This window comes from Perca fluviatilis, chromosome 18 (assembly GCF_010015445.1).
Source record: "Perca fluviatilis chromosome 18, GENO_Pfluv_1.0, whole genome shotgun sequence".
NCBI lineage: Eukaryota > Metazoa > Chordata > Actinopteri > Perciformes > Percidae > Perca > Perca fluviatilis.
In genome coordinates, this window is record NC_053129.1 from 25033775 (window position 1) to 25057522 (window position 23748).

General features: G+C 38.5%; 1 protein-coding gene across 2 annotated transcripts in view; it reads right to left on the bottom strand.

Moving 5' to 3' along the window:
• rgs6 (regulator of G protein signaling 6) overlaps nucleotides 1-23748 on the bottom strand; it is an 85465-nt gene that overhangs the window by 16289 nt on the left and 45428 nt on the right. For both annotated transcript variants that reach the window (XM_039782912.1, XM_039782911.1), the window contains exons 3-5: nucleotides 5403-5499; nucleotides 3111-3161; nucleotides 1299-1405 (exon numbers count right to left, since the gene is read on the bottom strand). In XM_039782912.1, the coding sequence (XP_039638846.1) occupies nucleotides 1299-1405; nucleotides 3111-3161; nucleotides 5403-5499 (255 nt within the window). The remainder of the gene's footprint in view (nucleotides 1-1298; nucleotides 1406-3110; nucleotides 3162-5402; nucleotides 5500-23748) is intronic.

The window sequence follows — 23748 nt, forward strand, 5'->3', positions numbered from 1 at the left end:
CTACTACACACTCTGTCTGTCAGGCTTTTGGTAGCCGCCTACTCAGCCTGAACCCAGACCTGCTTGACTCGCTCGCTTGATGAATATTTTAACAGATCACCATTCATTTTTAATAGGATCACACAGGATCCCACAATGAAGAAGCGGACAGGGGCTTTTGTCATCAAGATCAAGATTGGTGTGTTGTTCCATTACAGAACAAGTAATCTTCAACCGCTGATTGAGGTCTTTATGAAAAGTAAGTGCTCCCACAATCAGATTAACCTCGCTGGACTTTTCAGTATTTCTCACACTAATGCAGGATGAAGAAAGGATTAGTTTGAGGTTAGGTCTGTTATGAAAGGCACAGAACAGTTTTTGCACACACACACGTGTGTGCAAAAATACACATTCTAAAAGTTGCATTCCAGGGATGATCCCGGAATTGTAGACTTTTTACCTATTTATTAAAGCTCTTTTTACTGGCTAAAATGCCCCAAAAATAATCTTAAAAAAAAAAACTGGAGCAACTCCACATTATTTAAATTTAAAAAGGTCATCCTATCTTTACAAAGCTGTTATGTGTACCTTTAGTTAGACTAAAAGTCTGCAACCGTGCTAGTGGCCCCATTAGACTATACACAACAGTGCTTTGAGCTAAATGCTAACGTCACTTTGCCAACATTCACACAATGCTGATATTGAGCAGGTATAATGTTTTTTATGTCCACCATCTTAATGTGTTAGCATGCTAATGTTTGGAACTACGTCACAACGAAGACATTGTCACATTTGTTTTCTGTTAAATAATTGAATCTATATATTGAGAATCTTGAATGCTGCTAATATTGTGCATTAACTGTGAAATGAATCCTTTCCTCTTTTGTGCTGTAAACTGATCCAACAGATGCCTCTCCAAATTCAATCAGCTGTCACAAAATGTTAACAAAGATACTTTCTCAGTTCTCTCAGCAATGACCTCATGTGCATAATGGTAATTATAACAATGTTTCAAAATCAATGTGTTGGCCTTTTTTGGCAACATTTGATATTTAACTCAGTATCAGGTAACAAATGAGAAGTGTAAGAGTCAATTACCTATTTCAGGAGTTTCCACAGACAGGGTAACCCTAAACCTTTAAGATTAACCCTTAACGTTGAGTAACATACAGCACAGGACTCACTTGGTTGCACTCTCAGTATCAGTCTGGAACTATTTAAATATAAAGTAAATATGATCTATTAATATTTATACTTCTCCACTACTTCTGTAGCCTCCTCTGTGTCTTTATTATCACTTGACTGACGCTCCTGCTCACCTGAAAGCGGTAGAAAGTACCGTCATCTTTGAGGGAGAGGACATGGTCGGAGATAGGGAAGAAGTACCCCTGTGCTGCGATGAGACTGCCGATGTGCATGGCCTCAGCTGTTGACAGGAAGAGAACAAGTAGTACTCATTACTGTGTGGTCTTCAGCACTCATATTACCTATAATACAATATCTATTTTGATGGAATTAACTCAGTCGTAGCAATAACAGGACAATGAAATCAAAGTCATGAAAGTGACATTTTAGAGCTATGAATGCAATACAATAAAAACAGATGTAAAAACTTTCAGAATACGAAAATGTGAAAACCCACAAATGTACCATCTTGATGTCATTAAAAGGTAACCCATTAAGTGCATTTAAAGTTTAAAAAAAGTATATACACAGCCTGTTGTATCCTTTTGCATTCTAATTGGATGTCAGCTATATAGGATACAGCCCGGAGATGGTTTGATTGGGGTTGGTTGCACATGGATGACTCAATGATTGACTCAGTGTCCAGGCTGTGGGCTTCTGCACCAACAATAAACAGCGCTCTCCCACCACCATGCCTCAGGTCAGGTCATCTAAACAAGATATCCACAGCAAAATCTAGCTGGTGGTTTTGTTATGACTCTAGTTTCTTTTTTTCTGCTCATTCTGTGTTGTTTTTGCAATATTAACTTGTGAAGCTTAAAGCTATAGTGGGTAGTTTCTGTCGCCCCCATGAAGTATTTTAAGTAATGACAACAAAACAGTCGGCGCTTCCACATGATACAAGCCTTCCGTGACTGCGCACCCGATTTTCTGCGCAGGAAAGTCACCGGACGCCACAATCTTCATAGCTATACTGAGAAATACAGAGAGATTTGTGTGGAGCTGATAGTGTTAATTACATTTGTAGCAACTAATTTGGCAATGGCTTGAATGTAACGGACGTTCATTAATATCAGAAAGTCACACACTAAAGCTTTCATTTTCTGTTAAAAATGAGTTTCATTAGGTAAAGTGTAAGTCCATCTGCAAAGATCTTCTATTTATTTCAAACATACCCACATTTATGCTTCTGAAAGGGTAAAAGATTTTTCATATCAAAGACCTGCAGTGCCTACCACACACTGTGTCTGACCTTTCATAAACTGGACTGCTGTGCTGCAGTGGTCAAAGAAGTATTCAGATCCTTTACTTAAGTACAAGTACTAATTCCACACTGTACAAACATTTTGTTACAAGTAAAAGTCCAGCATTGAAAATGTTACTTAAAAAAAAAAACGTATGTACATTTTCCTGATGATACTCATCAGGAAAATGTATTTAAACTCAATGCAGAAAAATCCTCACATTTTAGAAACCGGAAACAATCTGTTAGATTAATGTAGTGGAGTAAAGAGATCAATATTTCTCTCTTAAATGTAATGGAGTAAAAGGAGAAAGTGACATGAAAAGAAAAGATTCAAGTAAAGTACAAGTACCTCAATATTTGTACAGTACTTAAGTAAATGTACTTCGTTACATCCCACCACTGCTGTTATCTAGCTGCCATTTAAGATAAATGTATCCCTGTGTTTTATATTTTGCACAGTAACACAACTTTGGAGTACATTTGGCATCAACAAAACTCATGCTTTCATATTATTGGTTATTTGTGGCTGTAAAAATCTAAACTGGGAAAAGTTTTTGTGCATACTTATTACAGCATTTGTATTTCCTTTAGTAAATACAATTCTCTAGTTTGAACAGGATGTGTGTTGTCATAGGAGGGTGTTGTATTTAACAAAGAAGTCATTATATTCAGCAGTCGGGTATCATTTGTCAAAATCTACCTGGATCCTCAATGAAAAGATTCTTCATCAGCCACTGCACAATATCTGTACCTGGAACAGGCCAGACAGAAAAAGAAGACTGTTATACAGTGCACGGTCACACATCTGTAGAGATTCGGAGTACGATTTAAGAAATAGAAGATGTGGTATAAAGTGAGAGGCAATAGAAAAGAAATAAAAGTAAGGTTGTTTTTTTATCTCTACTCTTGAGTCATTTTTGGGGGCTAAATGTAAATGAGTTTCTTTATTTCTCCATTACTTATCCCTTTCACATCAAAAAATGAAATACAACAAAATTAATACAATAAAAGTAATAGCAAGAGATCCATGATAAAACTCCCAATTACAATTAGGTGTAATAGAGGACAAGTTCAGCTTTATACTAAAAGACATATGTGCAAGCTTAATTAAATAATTTCAAAACAAGAGTTCTGACGAAAGAAAGATTTTCATTACTTCATCTCAAGAAGTTGTCTTGAAGCATATAACACAAAAAGGTCTCAAACTGCTCAAATTTAAGATGATCTTACCCCACTGGCACTTAGAAGAGCAATATTTAGAGCATTTACATTACTCTGTGATAATTTATGATAGGTAAAAATACTAAAGCTTTTTCTTTTTTGTGTGGTGGAGATAGAGTATCATCCCATCTTTGCTTCCTTTCTGCTTTCTCTGAGTCCTGAGGGAGGTGGTGTTTAATTCTTCATCATTCATTAGTTTTCCTTGCCCTTAGCACTCAGCTGCAAACACTCTGCACATCCATCCACTGCTGTAGTAATTGTGTTTATTGATATGGTCTGCTTATGGCATATTGTGGTAATGCATTTTCCATAAGTGCATGGTCTGAGAGAGAAAAAAGGAGAACGTTAATAGCTTTTCTTTGTTTCCATCATTTGTTTGGGGTGTGTCAGAGCCTCCCACTGTGACTCCATACTTTTAAAGTGATTATCAATCGAAGTAACAACAGCCAGCAGGCAAGGTTCAATCGCCACCTGACAGGTACAACTGGCTAATAATGTTCTTATTTTTCTACTTTAAGTGTGTGTGCATGTTCCCCTGGTAATTCACAACGATGCAGTTCCACATATTGACACCTACAGCCCCAGCTCTACTGAAGCAGTCGGAGGTTGATTGCCTTGCTTAAGGGCACCTTGACAGTACTGTAGGAGGACGGCATTACTCATTCCCCTTCCACACTCACACTTTCTTTTCAAAACATTTAATCAGATGTTGTCCTCCCATTTTTCCTCCAGCTATTTAGTTATTCTCCAGTTAGAGAACAGCTGAAGAAACAGAGCAGCAGCATTAACAGAACCAGAATGAAATGCAGCAACAGTGTATGTATTATATATTTATAGATAGATATGAGCGTGTGCCTTAGATGGAGGTCTTGCTTCTAGTGTTCCAACACTATTGTCATCACCATTCCCGGCCATTATTGGGCTCTTTGCATATCCCTCAACTGAATGCTGTAAATTGGGATTGTTGTGAAAATTTATAAACAGCTCATGCAATATGCTTTATGTTACAAGTCCATCATTTCTGAATCCTTTACAAGAAGTTTCTTGAAAAGTACTATGTCCTTTGTTATAATCATAATGTCTTTCTTCTAAATAGGAATTTAGAAGAAAGACATTATGATTATAAATAGGAATTTAAAAGAAAGACATTGCGTTGAACCTATAAGTAAATGAGATCAGTATCCATTTATTACTATACACTTTATGTAGAATTGTAAGTTTGCCTTTACACATTTCTTTTTTTTTATGCTAATACTGCCTCTTTGCCTAACACTATAAGGTGATTATTATGTCAGTATAGACAAAGTGCAAAGTAATTAACTAATGTAGGTTTACACAACCTATGTTTACGTTTTTCTGACACAGACCTCTACGGTCGTGGTCCAAGACAAAAAAAGACTGTTCTCTTTGGGGAGCAAAGGCAGATGTAGTGTGACGCAATTATGATGGCCTCTTTGTGAGAAAGTTGAGGAAAACTGTTGTGTCAACAAAGTGTGTTAACATTGTTTAAGTAGTTTTAAGTCAAACCAAACCTTAACCACAGACATGGCAGCTCAAAAAATATTAACAAACAGAATACAGTTTGTAGTTTAGGGTTGAGGACTTGTTTGAGATATATTGATCCACCTAATTTCATTTAATTCAGGAGAAAGAGGGCAGCACTAAATAACCTACCCTGGTAACAGGTCTCCTGATGGCCCCCTTTTTGACTCACTTTTAACAGTGTATATATTTGTACACTGCAGGGTTCGCCAGTCTCTCTCTCTCTCACCTGTTACTACACTGGGGATTTTGGTCATGAAACTTTTGACAGTTCTGATGGGCACACCCTCTGTTTCATCCTGGATGTGAGTGACAATCTCTTCAATCTGCAGAGGAAGGCAGTCAAAGAGGAAAGAAAGAGGGACAGAGACAGGAAGAGAAAAGAAGATAAAACAGGGTTAAGATTGAAACTTTAATGCTATCCATTTGAGGCAAGTCATATTTCAAGGACTAATTAAATATGCTATATTCAGCACATCAATAAACCATCACCACATTCGTTTTAATCTGCGAGTTGCTACTCTGCATTTTCTATGTAGCATATATATATATAAGTGCATATTTCAAATTCCTATAAAATTTGTGATTATATTATGGTAAGTGATCTTTTTTGCCATCGAGAGAAGATTCGGGTTCAGCTCACTTCACTTCAGTTAATGAAGACCACACATTCACAAGCTGACCCTTTCAAAGAGGCTGCCTGTGAAATGAGTCACTTCAGCACAGAATTAGCTGGTTTTGTTAATGAAACAGAAAGAGGGTGCTATTATTTAAGCACAAACATACACAAAGCTTTTAGAGTGTCTGGTGTACCAAGGCATTTGATTAATTCAAACATGAAATGTTAATGTTACAGTACAATTAACATGCTATGAAATGGGCACTTGAACCTTGAAAACTGCTGCCAGCTCAGTGTTCAGCTTATGCTACACTAATGCCCTGCCCCAGCGAAACATTTATACAATATTAAGGAAGTAACAATCCTATTTCATAGGACCTTTAAACATGCAAAATGGAATACATAATTAGACCCCTACATATTGTTACTGTTCATAATATTTACAAAAGTTGCAACAACAGCAAACAGCATAAAGCGGGAGGAAAATCTCAAAACGGAGTCACATGAAATCATTTGATACGAGCAAGAGACGAGGTTCAGCAGGAACAGCACGTGCCTTTGGCCTATTATAACATTTTTACAGATGTAAATGAAACACAGATATCACCTACTTTGCACTGTAGTAGTCAGATCTGTTGTTTTGTTTGCAATGTTGACACCCCCTCTCTGCACAGATGCTTTTTTTGTTTGTGTCAGAGAGTGGGATGTGAGAAGTTGGTCGCTTTGGAGACAGCTAACACAAAACTACCACACACCTCAGCAGGTACGCAAACTCAGAGCGAGAGCGAGCGAGAGAAAGAGAAAGAGAAAGAAAAAGAAAAAGAAAAAGAAAAAGAAAGAAAGTGATCACATTAAAGGAGGGCCAAAGAAAAAAAAGTACAAAAGACACCATACACACACTCACAGTCATGCTTGCACAGAAAAGAAAAATTATTTACTTCCTGTGCTCCCTATACATACAGTCTATTGTACTGCACATTTGTCCTCATGCTGTGTGCATTTTTCTGACCCTTTTAGCGTTTCAGTGTATTTATGAGCTAGCTGTCAGTGGAGTGCAATTCTCACAGGCACCCACGCTGGGTCAAATCTTACATGCCTACTTCCACAACAGACTCATACAGACTTAATGTGCTTTAAAAAAAAAAAAAAAAAACACACACAAACGTACTATACATTCTATTCTAAATTTTTTGAGATTTCTTTGACAGACAGAATGCTGTGCTGGTGTCATTTTCCCTCATATTGTATGAGTAGCCTGTATATCATTATCCATCCTAGAATACAAAATAGTATCTTATTCTACCCGATTTGTCTTTAGAAGCTTGGTAATTTGAGGAAGAACGTGATTATTAACAGTAGAGGAACCTTGAGGTGGAAATGCAGTGTAAGGCATTACATCTGCTACAGACGAGAAATGTAGCTGCTTCATAAGAACCAAAGGACAAAGGAGCAAAAGAATCGTGTTAGTTTTGGCCTGTGTATTTTGCATAGATGGTTGAATGTGTTCCTTTTTCTGCCCACTAACTCCTACAGCATGACCATAGGTATCATCAGGTTTCTTGAAAATATCATGTTTGCTTGGTTGGTTTGGTTTATTGATAGCAGTCTAATATATTTATAAAATACATTTGTACAACATACAAGACCTTTTTCCACTGTTGTTCCTGATATTTTACAGTCCACCAACCCTTACCAGGATGGACACAGGTAACATTGATTGATTATAGGTATAGTAAGCGATGTTAATCCAATATAATTGTAATCTTTACATTGCTGTTTAACTTCAGTTTTGGACAGAGCAAGACTTGTAGGTTCCCTCCGCTTCCAGTCTTTATCCTCAGATGGCTCTAGCTTAAACAAGTATAGTGGTATCAATCTTCCCCAAAGACAAGTAACTAAGCTAGTAAGTAGTTCCCAACATTTTGAAGTATTTCTTTAACTGAGTCTGGGGTTTGGGTGGTGGCAGAATGAACACATTGCTCAGGGACAAAATTACAGAAAATATTAAATAACAGAAAAGCTCAAAAAGCACATCTTATCCACTTCTCAATAAAAGATGTTCCCAGCCAAGATTCAAACTGACAAGCCTTCTGCTTTTAACTCTCTGGCCATCCGTCTGCTGTCACCCAGTTTCTCTCTCTTGCCGAACGAAACCGATCCTGGCTGTCTGCAATAAGCAAGGGCACAGGCAGCTTCAGGCTACACATCCAAATCAATATAATAATACAATTCTAACAAGACCTTGATGGTCTGTGGAGACAGCTGCTCGAAAGACTTTAAAGGCTTCCGCTGTCATAAACATTTCACTTCTCCTACCCCACCAATCAAAATGGGCATTCATAGCGGGCTTATTACAGCCGTTGAAGATGCAAAAATTACCGCCTGTATGCCAGATCACAAAATGCTGCTATTTTTAAGCCGCAAAAAGGTAGGAACATTGAAATGCATTAGAGGATGTTTCCCTTTACAGTACATGGATAGAACAAGTTGAGTCATAGTTGTATTAGATTAGTGACAGTCATGTGTACAAAACAGACTACTTATTATTCACACTAGTTAGCATCATTGTTGATAGCTAGCCTGGATGCCAGCCAAACTTAGCCCCACCCGCAACATTTGAGGTCGGGAAGTTCGTTCTGGAGCAACTACGCTCGAACCAGAGCTGTTCGGACCAATCAAATTGTCAGGGTGGGCTTTATATAATGATGGTCAGATGATCAACAGTAACATAATCAACCACGTCACCAAAGAGCGCTTGGGTTGAATTTGTATACAACAAAGATGGCTGCCGTTGAAGAATTGAGATGTGTAGATTCCGCCATTGCGTCTGTTATAGAAGATATCGACAGCATAAGTAAGGATACCCATTTTGCAGAATAAACCCTTTGAGAGAGTTAAATTTCTAGATTATAGCATTACTGATGCCTTAATATGTAAGCAACAGTCTAAGGCTTAAGCTAGTCAAGCTAGTTTTGTACAATGTTGGGTATTTTAAACTTATAGAAATGCATTGTATTTTGTTAAAAATCATGTTTGGTATGCAAAATGTAAATGTACAAAGTAGGAAGTATTATAGTAAAATGAATGTAGTGGATTAGAAAGTACTTTACTTTAAAATATAGAGCAGTAAAACTATAGGTGGCATCAAATGGAAATTATCAATACATTACCTACATTTTTTTATTTGAGTACAGTAAATGTACTTAGTTATTTTCTACCACTGCATTTATGTCCAGATTTTACTAAACAAGTAGGCAAAAGTAATTTTTTTTACACTACAGTATATACCTCTTATGTATTCCTTTACTTTCTCTATCTGTTCTATTGCAGTTTTGTGCTGCTATAACAACTATATTTTCCCTCTGGGGATCAATAAAGGTTTATCCTATCTTAAGTAGCAGTTGAATAAAGTAATCTCAGCCTGAATTTGATGCTGCTGTATATGTCAGTATGTATATGTCTGATTTCAACTGCTTTTGGCTGGGTACAACTACTGTAGTCTGAACATTTATTTAACCTAAAACATGGGACTGTACCTCATTGACAATGAAAGAACAGTTTACAGTTTTTATTTTTTTTATTTTTAATGGAAGTGGGCTGAAACATCCTGAGTCAAATTTACAATAAAAAATACCCCCCTTTGAATTCCCGACCCTGAAACAGCTGCAATTAGTCTTTGAAGATAATTCTGTGGATCCTTGGAAAGGAGACTGACAAGGCCATCAGTCTGGCTATATAAAGAAGCAGGAATACATCCTGCTGAGAGAGAAAATGTCAGCCATGGCCCTGAGGATGTCACGCAGAGATACCTGGGTAACACATTTCGAAAGAAAAGAAGAAAATTACCTCGTCTGAACCATGCAGCTCCAAATCTTCCACACAGTGACAGTTTAACACGGTGCCAGATCAATAGCAGGCTGGCTGAAGGCCAGCTGGAGAACAAGTAGATGGATGATTGGTATTGAAGTCAACGATCCAGGGGTTGAACATTCAAGCTGTTTATTTGACCATGGCTTTGTGGGTGAGACATAAACATCTTAGAGAAATGGATTGTCACTCTTTTGTCAAACACAACACTGCTCAGGATAGATTTTCCTAATGATGTATTGATGCTTCAAATGATTTTTGAGCATCAAAATGTATCGGGAACCAATGGTGTTTCCAAGGGGGGAGAAAGAATGACTGAATGAGTATTCTTATGTTTATTATTATATATTGTTAGTCTTTTGGAGAACCAAACATAGGGTGAATCAAATTTGGCCCCAGCCTGGCCCACTAATTTGAAATCGCTGAGAACAGTCACTGTCGTGGGCCTGCAAAAACTAAAGAAATCAACAGCAACAGCCTAAGAATTACAAAAATAACCACGAGATCTTAAGCATTTACTTACACTGTTCAACTAGTCTATTGTAAGTCTCAGTCATGGGAACAGTATCAGTCTATTTTTTTCACTAGCTGTATGATTTAAAATTGGGTGTGTAATTCATGTGCTGATGGTCATATTTTATATTCCTCAGAGAGAAAGCTCAAATAGACCTGGGAAGAGTACATATAGCACTGTACTCCATGAACTGATTAATTTAGATTTCTGGGAGAGGCAAAGTATGTGATCAGACTAGTCATATGAGACCATTCGCTGATTCCTTCCAGAGCTGCTTTAGCACATCTGCATATTACCTTCACAAGATCCTTCACAATCAAGTGCTGAGATGCTGCACTGATTGCAACATGTTCCTCCGTGCTTTAAGTGGCATTTGCATTATTGAAAAGGAACACTTGGACAAAAAGTCAAGTGACAACAAAAGGAACATGAGATGGGAGAAGAACTTACTGATAGCCACCCAAACAGATACAATTCTTTAAATGTATTAATTATTAATGTCATGCACATATTAAAAAGCCTGGGCTTAAAATATATACAGTGTGCTCAGACCCTTGTTGTTAGTGGGCTTCAGGGTTGTATATGTAATGAAATGTATTCAACATATACAGCAACATGCACTCTCACTTTACGAGGAATGTTGCAGGTAAACACACTCTAAACTCTTCTGAAGAAAGTCTGAAGCTTTGGGTGAAAGCCAACATGTAAGCTTGTGTTACAGTTGATTCAATTTGTAAAAAGATAATGTGTTTGCGAAATAATATCACCTCTAAATTTTTTTCTGAGGCAGAGGTAGTGCAGAGAGGATCTCCTGTCAACTGACTGATACAAGTTCAAGTATATTGATTGTGGCAACCACCTTTTTTCCTGCAAAATCAGCTAACCTCTGAACTTTTGGGTAACCAAAATTAAATTGTACCTATGGCAATAAATGATATGTCATTAGCAACACTATACCATAAAGATCTCCAATAACTATGTATCTAAATGAAGCTAATCAGATTCCATCTAAATACTGTTAAAAGTAGTCAAATGATGAAATTACAGATCTAGTTAAGGAAACCAAATGTTGCCTCAATTTGTGGGCTTAAATAGATTCAAAGAAACTCTGCATCTAGGTGAATGTCATGCACATATTCTTCATTTACTGTAGCATGTTTATTTCAGAGCGGTTTTAAAATCTGACACAATATATCTGAGGAGACTCATTATCCAAATGTCCCTGTCGGCCAGAATGGTGTGTTTTATATCACCACAAAACTTTCTAAAACTAACTTTCCCACATTTGACATCTCACTAAAAATAACTTCATAATGATCCCTTGAAATAGAAAGCAGCTTGTTTTATTAGTAGAAGCTCCAATAATATGGTGTTATAGGAAGATATGTTGTTGACACACAGGGTTGAGCATCATGTTGCTGCTAGTTATCCAAATAAATAATGTGTTAGGATCTTTAAAAAGGTGGCAATTAAAGCGGCAATACACTACAAATTAAATATGTTTGTTGTCAACCAGATTCAAGAACTATACTTACTGTACCTCATGTGTTTATATGTATGGTTTCATAGTATAGGATACTGTATGTGACAGCAGCTTAGAAAACATAACATACGTAAACATTACCTTGGAAATTCTGTCCTGGAACAATGAAAATAGAGGTCTGGCAAAGCAAGGCTACCTTGGAAACAACATCAGCATATCAAGATTTCACAACCTACTGCTGACATGAGCTGAATCAACTCTCTCTCTCTCTCTCTCTCTCACACACACACACACACACACACACACACACACACACACACACACACACACACACACACACACACACACACACACACACACACACACACACACACACAAACACACACACACAAAATAATATGGGTCCTTAAGGTCAGGAATTTATTATCCTGATTCTCATAAATGTCATATTTATGAGCCTAATAATCCAACTCACTCTACACTGCAACCTTCATGGAAATGTATTTAAAGAAATCTGTGAAATGCGATAATGAACACCACCACAAAAACATCACTAAAGACAACCAACTGGTGCGTACGCTGTTGCTGGTTAACATGAACGCATGAGCCAAGAGTCACTCCACATGCCAAATTGTTCTTTTAGAGTGCCCCGTTAAATGAATCCTGAAATTATTATCGCTCGTTTTGTGGGTGGCCATAATGAGGTCCAAGCTTGTCATGACAGCAATAGTCGCTGTTGGATCCACCCAAAAACCACCACTATAAATTACACAATAACCTATATGGAGTTTGAAATTCACTGGTGTTGAAACCACTGGTGTTTTAACTCCAGTTTGGTTTAATAGTCACTGGTGTTTTAATGTAGTTCTAGTCTGGTGTTTTAGTTCTAGTCCAGTCAAAAACAAAATAATCACTAGCGTTTTAGAATTAGTTTGGTCTAACAATCACAGTTTTAACTCTAGTTTGGTTCATTATTCACTGGTGTTTTAGCTCTAGTCCAGTCGTAAAAAAACTGTTGTTTTAGGTTCAGTTTGGTTCAATATTCACTGGTGTTTTGGCTCTTGTCCAGTCTAATCACTAGTGTTTCAGCACTGGATTCGTTCAATATTTTTTTAGCCCTTGTTTGGTCCAGTATGAGTTGATGTTTCAGTCCTGATTCACTAGCACAACACAGTTGTTTGAACAATGCTGCAGAATCAGATAGTGTTCGAGTTGAAGCATTATTCTCTGTAGTTGTACACCATGCTCTGTATGTTTAGAGACAACAGTGGAGTGAGTAGTGTGTGGAATGTATAGACGCTTTGGTATGTGTAGGTGTATGTATACTGTATGTGTCATCTTGGGTAACTATTCCTTCTTTCCTTTCATAATGGCACCTTTCCTCCCCTGCAGTACCTGAATGGTTCTCTGTAGAGCAGATAATCAGGTGAGGAGATTTAAGATTAGACTGCCAGGGGTAATTTCAGGGATAACTCTCCTTTTTGCATTTCTATCATCTTTTCTGTTTCTGGTATATTTAATACCAAGCACTGTATTGTAATCTTTTATTTACATCCTGAATCCTCTGAGAATAAAGGTCTGGGTTACTTTCAGAATTACATTTTCAACAAAAGGATCAAAACACTTCATGCAATGTTTTCATTGCATGTTTTCAAGTAATCATGAATGCATATTAAAAGAACATTATGGGGCTATCATTATAGCCCCAGTGTAATTTATGATCTTGTAATATGCTGTTGTATTATAATTTGAAAACGTTACTGTATCAATCCAGCTAATGAATATTTTGTATAGAACTCACACTAGACTAATATTGCTTTGTACAGAATAAAACAGTTTTTTTTATGGATGTTATTATCCGTAAATAACATATGATCCCTTATTGTTGTAATATTTTCCAATAAACTTTGAGAAAGGATCTTAGATTTTTTAAAAAGGCCAGATTTCACCAAAGCCTCTTAGTGTTACATAAGATCACTTTCTCATTTGTAAATCAGTGAACTAAGATGATCTTGGTGGTAGAACATTTTAGTCCCTGAAGCTTAAAGAGAATAAGAAGCATAAATATGTAGTAAGAAATTATCTTTGTGAAATACTTTACATTACTTCACTTCCTGTGGGGCAATAAAACATAAAACAACAAAAGATAAACAGAAGATTGTGCAGTGTTATCATAATAAAAAGTAGATTTAGTAGTTACAAAAGCAAACAACCCTATACTCAACTGATGAGATTTCTATGGACCAGCCGGTTTTCACTCCCAGGCTTTGTTACACGTGATTTGTACACCAAATTGATTAATATCTCTTCATAAAAATTCCGGGCAACAACCTATCAACAGCAAATAAATACAAGTTATTGAAGAAGTTAGAGGTGGGCAATTTCTGAGCAAGTTCCTGTTAATGTATTTCAAAAGCCATGCTGGGAAATAATGTTTAAAGTGTTTTGATTAATGGTGAATGCACTGAGCTACACTACAAGCAACAACACAGGTATTAGTCTGTATCTCACATAACACTGTATATTATTTTTCCATTTGGACCCATTAGCATCTTGAGATAACACTATGATAACCATTGAATGACTTCATTATTACTAGTTATTATTACTACTATTACTAATTAGTTTTAGCAGATAATATGCAAGGGTTGAGCTTTATGCTGCCTGAGCTATGCAAGTTTTGACACAAAGAAGAATTGGATGTGGAGGTCAGAGAAGACCACCAGCTGTCCGTTGGTTAAAAATGTGTAAATGATTCTATGATGTATTTTTTTGTATTTCAATAATTTACCCCACAGGCTGTGCATGACTCCCTTTTCTCACACTGCATTTTATTTCCCTAATCTACATATCCTCAGTGAGCTCTTTGCTTTAAAAAGGAAATATATCATCTGCACAAATTCTCAGTAAGATGAAGAGGCCAACTATGATATGACGACGTCTGTCAAAGTGAACAAGGTTCTGATAATCTTCCCTTTGATGGAAATTATTAAAGTCTGGGCACGTACAGTTCACAGAAATGCACTTCCATAGGACTACTGTAATAAGAGGACTTGGGTAATCCCACATTCAATCAAATATCTCATACAGGATATTAGCATTTTTCTTGAATCGGGAAGAGGATTTCCATGCCAACCTGGCAAAGGTCAAATTAGTTTCATTAAAATTATTAAATGTAGTGCCAAAATGTATATGTGTGGGCATCAGTCACACATTAAAACACACACACACACACACACACACACACACACACACACAACACACACACACACACACACACACACACACACACACACACACACACACACACACACACACACACACACACACACACACACACACACACACACAAAATGAATTGCCATTCACCCAGAGTGGGTGTAATGACTGTGGAGAGGGTGAAGCAGTCTGCCTGCAGCGTACCGGTTTATGTCTGAAGGTCAGATACGAAGGCTTTGTGACAGTGATGATAAGTCTTGCTGGTTTCAGCCCAGCGCACATGGCAGCAGGGTGATGTGGCTGTTAATGGAAGTGTAATGACAACAGGATGGCTTTGACACAGTTGACTGCCGGTGCATCTCTGCCTGACGGCCGACGCTATCTCTGAGCAATTTATGAGGACTGTCAGGATTCTAGACCACAAAATGAAAAAGTCATCTGGTTCGTGCATCTGACACAAATCATATTGTTTCTCCTACAACAAATAAATGAAAAGATAATCAGAAATCATACCTCAGTGGTTGAATGTACTTTAGGAGCACTCACCCATGGCTACTGTTTAACACTAAAAGTTAACTTAAGTGGCTGGATAAAATAGTAACACTGATAAATTAATCACGACTTCTGTTCAAATATGTTTTGTGGGAAGATAAGTTTGTTCTAGGTTAGAAGTTGTTGGAATTGTCTCTAAACATTGTTTAACTATTGCATTGCCGATGTCTGCAGCCATGCTGCAGATCTGTGAGGATGAACTTAGGTACTGGATTGTATCTGTTAGTATGTCATTTGCTCTGATGCTGGATGATAACATTATACATGCCAACACATAATGTGTGAGAAGCTTAACTTTTTGTAAAATTGTCAGAAAATGGCATGCAAATATAACAAAGTACCGCTAAGAAGTAACCTGGACTTACTTTCATCCATCCATCCATCATCAAAATTATGCAACATATTCTTTCACTTTTTACTTTGACAAAGTGCAAAGAATACTGCACTGTGAGCAAAGGTTCCCAAGAGAGTAAGAAAGACACACTTAGAAATACAGTAATCCATCATGGCAAATGCAAAACCAGTCAAACTAAAGTTCAGCCTATAGTGAAAAAGAAATCATTCTTTAAATCAGCTTAATATTGTATGTAACCACACATTTTTTAGTGTGAAGGCTCTTATCTTCATGCCAAACAAAATCATATACATTTCAGTGAAAAAAAGCAGTGCATACTTAAACATAATCGAACAAAAAAGGGTGTTTGACAGAAATGACTTTGGCTGCAGAAGGAGCAGAGGATTACAGCCTCAGCATCCCTTCGTTTGGCATCGCATTCTGAACAGCCTAGGTATGGTTAACACCTTTGGGATGTGACCCCAGCTGCAGTGAGGACAAGGTGCCCTGGGCAACAACGGCGCAATAGGCTGTCTACCTGACTACAGAAAAAGATTACCTGGATTTAAGCATGAAATGCCATTCTTTTTCACTGCCCGCTTCCATCTGTTCAGCCTCATCGAAGAATATACGAGTACAGAAAGGCTTGAAAAGAGGGGCACGTAGTGTGTCTGTCCAACCTTTGGTGAAATACTATATACTTCATACTATAGCTGTAACAGTTTAGCTCCAAAGTAGTAGTAGTAGTATCACTCAGTATTGCATATGCATACAGTACATGTTAGTGGTAGTTTGATGTCTGCAAATACTGTAAAGCAGTAAAAGGACCCTCATTGCTACTGGAAATGTGTCCGTGTTGGAGTCCCAGAAGGACAAACAGCTGCTTTCAAGTGTCAAGGTATATTTTTAGTAGCTCCTTAGGGGATCTGCTAAACGCCTTTCTTAGTTGTTTTTTGTTTGCTGAAAATAATTCTCATCTCGTTGTTGGGAGATGAGTGCTGGCATGGAGGGCTGCTTTAAGACTGTGGCTTTAGCTAATGTTCTATTGATTGCCCTGGTCTCTTGAAGGACATCGCCAATCACCAACTGGAGCGTATGTGAACAAAACTGATGTTCTATGGTTATTTTGTTCAACCTTGTTTTCAACAACTTGTTCCTCCTATCACACTGGTCAAGGGATTAAATGTAATGCAATTCTAATCTGCATAAAGTTCAACAGCTTCACATATTCTCTCACTTGTTTTCTGTTATTACATGTGTGGTTTCTCCGATGAAGCCTCTATTTTTTCTGTCATATCAAGTTTCTGTTGTTAACGACACAAATCGAATGTCATTAAGCAAAGAGATTTGTTTTTGATGAAACTGCTCGTTGAATGACACCTTGAATATTTGCCGTCACACTACATCAAGAAACGCGCACAACAAAGACTACATGTCATACGCAAACTGAAAGCCCTGTCTGTTGCCCACTACCTCCTGCCCCTACTTTACAAAAGCATCATCCAACCCACCATGCTGTACTGCTCACCCTGTTTTTACACAATGCTAACCGCCACCTGCAAAAACAAAATCATTAAAATCACACATATTGCCTCTAAGATAATCAGTCTCCCCACACCCAGCCTATCAGACATGAATGACACAGTCATCACACGCCTAGCACGTACAATAGCAGCTGACACAGACCATCCCCTGAAACTATTCTTCAAACTACTTCCATCCGGCCGCAGATACAGAGCACTGAACTGGACTAAAGCCTATTTCAAAAGAAGTTTTGTCCCCACCGCCATCACAATGCTGAACTATATTACTGCCACCATCCCTTCAGTTGTTTTGCAGTTTTCACATTTGATATGTCTATGTGGGTGTCTTAATGTGATGTATTTCGTATATGTGCTACATGTTTTATGTGTTCTATATGTGGTGTTGTACTATGGAAAGAAGATGTGTGGAAATGATTATCTCTATGGGACAATAAAGACTATCTAAAAGCTCTATCCTACAGGTAAAGAGGAATTTTGCAGCCAGACACAGATCTGTTGGGATTGATGAAAGCTATGGTTTCACTTTAAACTTCCACTGAGGGAATTGGAGCAAACTGAAATATGCTGCGCTGTAGAGCAGTGGTAGAAGTAAAAGTACTCATACCATACTGTATATAATATTACTGGGGCGCCCGGGTGGCTCACCTGGTTGAGCGTGCGCCCCATGTACAAAGGCTCAGTCCTTACCGCAGTGGCCGCGGATTCGATTCTGACTTGAGGCCCTTTGCTGCATGTAATCCCCCCCCTTTCCGGTCTTCATCTGTCCTATCAATTAAAGGCCAAAAAGACCAAAAAATAATCTTAAAAAGAAATCTACTTCAAGTGAAAGTCCTGCATTCAAACTCTCAAGCCGAATTCAGACCAAAGATTTGTGACAAGATAAGTCCAAACTGCGGTTTAGAACAACCTGGAGCTGAACGCTGTCAAAACTAAAGATGACGGTGGACTTCAGGGTGAGATGTCATAACATGGTCAATATGTTGGGGCCAGATTATAATCTCTAAAACTACCATACTTAACAAATGCACCAATATCATCAGCATTTCTGACTCCACATTTGTATCTGTTAAGACAAAGAGGAAATGATAAATTCCTGAGGCAGAAAAAGTTGAAAAGTCAAAGTTCTCTGGAAAACGTGATGATTGAGTTTTCTGTCTGGCAGAGAGTTGAGCGGCCACAGACAGCAGAATGTGAGGCCAAACACTCCCTGGGCAATAATCAATCCAGTCAAGTTTTCATTGCTCCCCGCAAGGGACACCAACAGAGCTGTCCTCACGTCTCAAAGCCAGACACATCCATACCTGGCAGAGTGTGAGTAATCATCACAGGGGGAGGCTGATTATTTTCCATTCTTCCTGCTCACCCATGGGAGTCCAGCCTACCTACAGAAAATGCCATTACTGTGATATCAAATAACAACTTATCCCATGCTTCCCTCATGAAGGTTATACAAGAGATAAAATATTACCATTTTATTATCCTTATCTCACCATTATAATTTTTATCATCATCGTCACAGCTGGCAATGAGTCCAGACATTCCAGCGAGTTTTTGGTAGAGAAGCTCTGAGCTCAGTGTGTCCCTAATCAGCTGTCCTCTTTCTCAGGAATAAAATTCCTTTTTGATTATTGCAACCCACGAACACACAAAACAACACTGCCAGTGTCACATACCCAATGTTTGCAGATGCCTGTGGTTAATAATATTGGCAATTGCCATTTGAAAATTACCTTTGAGGAATTTGAGCTGTGTGAGAAATAGTGAAAGTGCATTTGCAAAGACAAACACCACTTTAAACAAAAAGCATTCATTATTCAAATAAAAAGGCAGCAAGAGGAAAAAGCACTTGGCATTTCCTTTTATAGATGAGATCGTGCCCATTTCAACTTCATTCTTAATGTGTTAGAGAAATCCGTTAGCCCATAATTTACTGCTGTCAGGGTGAATAGGGACGGGTATGTGGGCGTTTCTGGAAAGGCGCTCATTAAAATCTTTTTATCCTACCTAACACTTCAAGGATTTAACATGAAATGGCTCTCATGGAAGAATGTCAGGACTCTTTCCAAAGCTTTTGGGGATCTCATTAGAGCTTTGAAGTCTGTAAGAACATTATCTGTTGGAAAAGCATGTGTTTGGACAGGACTGCCCAATATCTCTTATTCCAACTGTCTACCTTAAGATGCAAGACTACATCTGTAGTGCTTCAGTTTTTCCTGTTGTAGTTATACAAATGCAAAAAAATCCTCATACTGTATTAGCTAAAGAGATATAGTTATGTGGCTCTTAGCTTCTGTCATTAAAACTTATCTGCACAACACTTAAACCATGCCATCAGCGTATCTTTAGGGTTGACAATGTCTGTCAGTCATCGGTCCACTTTGGTCCAGACTGAAATATCCCAACTACTACTGGATGGATTGCCATGCAATCCAATTGGAACCATGGATATCCATGGTTCCAAGAGGATGAATCCTTATGACTTTGGTGTTCCCCTGACTTTTTCATTTAGAGCCAACAGCAGGTTGACATTTAAGTGAAATGTCTCAACAGCAATTACTGTACATGGATTACTATGATAAAATCTACACAAAACTGAAACCATGGCTGCAAGTTTTGTTCAGAACATGCACCAACTGATCATTTCACATCAGTGGGTGGCAGAGAGGAGTCAGAGACAGACAGCTGAGCTCTGTTCTGGCAGATGCAATGCAGATTGGGCCTGATCAGAGCTCATTTGTAGAATTAAAGAGGGGGATATGTGGGGCAGTTGATGGCCATGACTCCAAATCCCCTTACCCTCACCCTGGTGAGCAGTTCATAGGTTGTTTCTGAATGCGTTGAGGAGGCTCAGGCTCTGTCTGGGAATAAAGGCTGAAATCTCTAAAGGAAAAGCACTCTGGCTCTTTTTGTCTGTTCTTCAGTCTCATGTTCCGCCCCTGCAGCATCTCTTTTTCAGATGCACTTGTCCAAGCACTAAAGAATATGCAGAAGAATCAGTGAAAATTGTAACATTAAAATATTAATCCGATGAATGAATGTACATATTAAAGACACTGGAGCAAAACAGCAGGTGTGAATCTAGTGTGAACACCTTGTTTGTAGACACTAGACTCGGTTAAGTGTTCTCAGAGTAGCTTCAGCCTTGTCTTTACATGATGTCTCTACTATGAATCTATGAAGTCTATTCAAAAATACTCTGCATACCTATGGTCTTCTGTGTACAGGCTTTGATTTCTTTAAGTGCCAATTCTCTGCTCATCACTGTTCTAATGAACTGGTGCAGCGAGGCGATTAGGGAGTCAGAGAAGAAATTCAGTCTCAAAGCTCAATGCCTTTGAGACATCTCTGTAATTGATTTATATTTTTAATTTAATCTCCTAGCTAAATTAGTCAAAATGTATTGGTGTTCTTTTTGCATGCTTCACAGTTTAAAATATGGACACAGCAAGGAATTATTACATCTGAAACTAGTCTGACATCAGACGATTTTTGCTGCACATGCATTGTTCAATAATTAATGGAAAATAAGATGGAAAATAAAACACACTTGAAGCAGTAGCGCTAAGCCTACAACTGGCGGTCGATCCGTATAGTTTGGGGCTGAAAGTGACCAAGGGCAGGTGCGCTCCAATTTAATCCCCCGCTCCTGCCTCGCCCACTATCTACCTGATCTCCAAGTGGCCTCTGTGCGACGTATGCTGTTACGTAATATCAAGGGATAAGGACAAGTGAACGAGGGCACGTGGAACCACTAATGAAACGCAGCATAAGAGTTGCGCTCACGCTTGCTGCTGTTTCCCAATGACAATGTTAACATGCTGATGCTTGGAAGAACAATGTTTACCATGTTCACAACCTTAGTTTAGCATGTTAAATTCTAACATAGCCAATTATTGTACCACTAAGGACAAAGTCAACTGAGGCTCAATGTCATTCAGTTTTGCAGGTATTTGGTCTTAAACCAAGTATTGGACAAACTGACATTTTCAGTGGATGATAGTGCTAGATGAAAAGTCAGTGGGATTCATCCTCTGCGGACCAATAATATCTCTACAAAATGTCATGGCAGTCAATGGGATAGTTGAGATATTTTAGTCTAGAATAAAGTAGGACAATTCGATAAAGCTATCCCTGGAGTGAAACTGCCAGTGTGGCTCATCTACATAACCTAAACATGGCACTTATGCATCTTACTGCACAGGTTGTCTCTGGAGGTTTCAGTCTGCTCTCTCCAAGTCATACAGACACCCCAGAGGAAAGACTGGGATTCCTCAGGGCCATAGATCTGACTAGATGGGGAGCAATTTATCAATGTTGCCATCTACTGCCTCAGCACTTCAGTAGCTTATGCATTTCAACCGAGATGGTCTGGCGCCACCTATTTTTCAGACCAGAGGTGTTTTACCTTCAACCATAATCGAACAAACGTCATTAAACACTCATCTGGCATGAAATACTAAACAGCCTCAAAACAGTCCCAGTTAATGACATTTATTTACAGCTTTTCTATTCAAGGTATGAAATGATCCGGTGATTTGTTGGTGCCCTAGCCTTTTAACCAAAATGGAGTAGACAGCTTTATCTACCAGGGATGAGAGAAGCAAATGAACCAAGAGACAATCCATTTATTGGTGTTCGTATTCAAGGTGCAACAACCACAGCACAGGTTTCCTCCAGCCCTGTGGAGAGACCATATTTCAGCCTTACACCGAGGAGTGTTATCGATTGCTGTGATGGCCCCCCAGGAGCTGTAGGCCTGATAGATATTGGAGTAGCCAGACATCGCTCCTCCAGCCTTCTGTATTCTCCCAGGATTCAGGACAAACTTATTCATCCTGGCCCCATTTTTTTTGTGTCAGACCCAAGAGATGAATCTGCCCATTGGTTTTTCCATTGTGAAGATTGTAGGGTCCCGAGCTGCCACTGCTTCTATGCCATTTTTGAGGGCCCTTAGGCAGGAGAGCATAAAAGTGCATGCTTCGACAAAGAATGACAGAGAAAACACTCTGAAGAAGCAATGGTAGAGAAAGCACTCTGCAAATGAGCAAGTGAGTGGGGCTTGGGGATGCACAACACAGCCAGACAGGACGTGTATATCAGGGAGTGAAAGAGCTCCTCGTGATGGTTTATTTTGACTTTAAAAGCACTGCCATGTTTGAAACCTTTCCTGTGTCCTGTTTTTATGAAGCAGCAGTTCAGACTGCAATATCACTTTAGCTCAGCTTCATCAAGGGCCAGTCAAGCCCCTGGCCACTCATAAACATGTTATTCTGAAATTAACTGTTGTGAAGTGATAATGTAGTCATTATGCAGTACTTAAATTGAACTAGAAAACCATCTCTACCTCACTCATCAAATTCATTACGAAAAGAGCCGTCAAGTTTATAGAGGATATGGCAGAAGGGCTGAAAAAATAAAAGCCTGTGATTTACATATTTACAGAATGAGGGTTGTTTAATGAAATCAGCATGCACACTACCTTTGCCTCTTTCTGTTGCTTTCCCAAATAAAGTTGAAATGCCATAAAAAAGTCACTCTTAATGAACATAGGGATTGGCTGGAATGTCAAGTGCAGTACAGTAAATGAGGCTCCATTCATTTCTCTCTTGAATCCGACTTGAGCAGTCAAGGAAAGTCATTTATGTTCAGCGCAGCGTGGAGAGAGATAGCAGCATGCCATTACCAAGGCAAGCGCAACACACACGCACACACACACGCACACACACACACACACACACACACACTTTTAATCTCTCTGCAACGGACACACACACACAAATTGTCCATTTGTTGCAGTGTAAAGCACTTTCTGACAGCCTGAGCAGCAGAATAAAGGTATGAATTTAAAAAATGTACTTGATTTGAAACAAAAATGAGTGATTGACATGTGGAGGAGAAAGAAAGCAACAAAAACAAAACAAAAACAGAGAATTGGTAATGTTGCCAACCAGCAGCAAAAAAATCCTCTTCATCTCAGTTCCTAGGATCAGAAATTGAACAAAATATTTAACTAATTTCAGCAGATGGAGTAATTTCACTTACTCTCCAAACTATCAATAATTTACTCTTGCGTGCAAAGACTCACATGCATGGGGAGAAACCATCCATACTGTGTATGAACACGCATGCATACAGTTTCTCATACAGTCATCTCAGTGTTGTTTCAGAGGATTCCCTGACAATATGAATTGCAATTCTAAAAAGCATAATATTCCTAAAGAAATCTATCTTCTCACACTACGGTTTGTCCTTCACACAACAGTTTAAACGCTCACAACCCGCCTTTGTATACTGAGCAGGGGGCCCATTACTCTGTGATGATATTTAAAGGTGTCAAAGTGATAAAGTAGAGCACTGGGAGACCTCTTGTCACTTCTCAGGACTGTTAAAGGCCATTGTGATTCAGTTAATGTCAGAAAACTGAACCTTTGGCCCTGTTAACA